Source organism: Tamandua tetradactyla, chromosome 19 (assembly GCF_023851605.1).
Source record: "Tamandua tetradactyla isolate mTamTet1 chromosome 19, mTamTet1.pri, whole genome shotgun sequence".
NCBI classification, from domain to species: domain Eukaryota; kingdom Metazoa; phylum Chordata; class Mammalia; order Pilosa; family Myrmecophagidae; genus Tamandua; species Tamandua tetradactyla.
Window position 1 is genome coordinate 40221517 of NC_135345.1, and position 1648 is coordinate 40223164.

Genomic DNA, 1648 nt, shown 5'->3' on the forward strand with positions numbered 1-1648 from the left:
CTGAATCATGCTGGGATAGCTCTTCAACACTCACCCATACCTGTGAGGAAGATGGATGGGTCCACTATACAAATGGGAAAACTGCAGCTCAGAAGGCTTAAAGAACTTGCCATCAAGTCATAGAGCCAGGCTGGAAATCTAGTTCTACACATGGAGAAAAGAAAAGACATTTTGTTCTACACATAGGAAAGAGAAAGTTCTTTTTTTTTTTTTTCCACTTCTAGAGACTACCATGTTTCTTAGCTATATAAAATTGAGGAGGGGATGATGGAGCACTTCTGCCACTCTAGTATTATTAGTTTTATAATTTAATAAATATACTTTTAGTTTGGAAATATTCTGCATTTGAAATTACTCAACATTTTGACTCAAGTGGTAGCTGTTCTAGTTTGCCAACTGCTGGAACACGATATACCAGAAACGGAATGGCTTCTAAAAGGGGGAATTTAATAAAGGGCTAGTTTACAGTTCTAAGCCTCCAAAAACGTCCAAATTAAAGCAAGGCTATAATAATGTCCAATCTAAGGCACCAGGGAAAGATATCTTGGTTCAAGAAGGCCAATGATGTTCAGGTTTTCTCTCTCAACTGGGAAGGCACATGGTAAACATGGCAACATCTGCTAGTTTGCTCTCCAGGCTTCTTGTTTCATGAAGCTCCCCCAGGGGTATTTTCCTTCTTCATCTCCAAAGGTCTCTGTCTGCCTGATCTCTGGTAGTTCTCATGGCTCTCTCATCATTCTCCCCTTTCTAGGATTCCAGTAAACTAATCAAGACCCACCTGGAACAGGTAGAGTCACATCTCCATTTAATCAAAAAGTTAATATCCACAATTGGCTGTGCCATATTTCCAGGGGGATAATCTAATCAAAGGATTCCAACCTACATTATTGAATCATGATTAAAAGAAACAGTTGCTCCTACAAGATTGGATCAGGATTAAAACATGGCTATTCTAGGATGAATAAGCCTTTCAAGCCAGCACAGCCTATGGACTATAAAAGCAGATTAATGTTTTATTTTATGGACTGAAAACGTGGATAAATATTTTAGAAAATGAAACAAGCCTTGCCAGGGCAAAAGCACAGAAAACAGGCAGTTCTGTATAGAGTGGTGCATTAGTAAAGAAGGGAGGTTCTGGATTCAGACAAATCTATGTCCAAATCTTTCAAGTATGGGGCTATGGACAGGTTTATTAACTCCTCTGCCCCTTAGTTTTCTCATTTATAAAGTGCACACAATAATAGAACCTAGTTTACAGGGTTCTTATAAAGATTAAGCAAGAGAATTCACATAAAGCTCTGAACATGCTTCCTAGGATGTGGAAAATTCTCACCAATTTTAGCTGTTATAATAATGGAAATCAAGACTATTAGAACTAAAGGTGTTCCCTTTCTACTCTTAACTTTACTTGTTATTAATAAATATAACCCTCTTTCAATGTTCTTTGCCTAGAATCTTTCAAACAACAAGAAAGAGGTAGCTTCAAATGCCTCTGGAATAATTATCAGAATGGGATGAGGTGAAATTTATGAAGGCTTGGAAATTTTCCATTCTAGTAAAGGAGTCCAGATTTCAATAGTTTGCAAAACTATTGTAGAGAAGGGAAAGAGTTGTACTTAGGTTGCCACTTTTAAGAAAAGAAGATCCC

The 1648-nt window shown here is 37.5% G+C and overlaps 1 protein-coding gene across 6 annotated transcripts in view; it reads right to left on the reverse strand.

Moving 5' to 3' along the window:
- The window catches only part of LOC143663134 (uncharacterized), a 67877-nt gene that overhangs the window by 37377 nt on the left and 28852 nt on the right, over positions 1-1648 (reverse strand). For 4 of the 6 annotated variants that reach the window (XR_013165822.1, XM_077136593.1, XM_077136594.1 and 1 more), the window contains exon 2: positions 35-144. Coding sequence is in view for 5 of the 6 variants with exons in the window: in XM_077136593.1 (XP_076992708.1) it covers positions 35-144 (110 nt within the window). In the remaining variant the exon portion in view is untranslated. The remainder of the gene's footprint in view (positions 1-34; positions 145-1648) is intronic. The other 2 variants (XM_077136595.1, XM_077136596.1) reach the window with 1 other exon arrangement.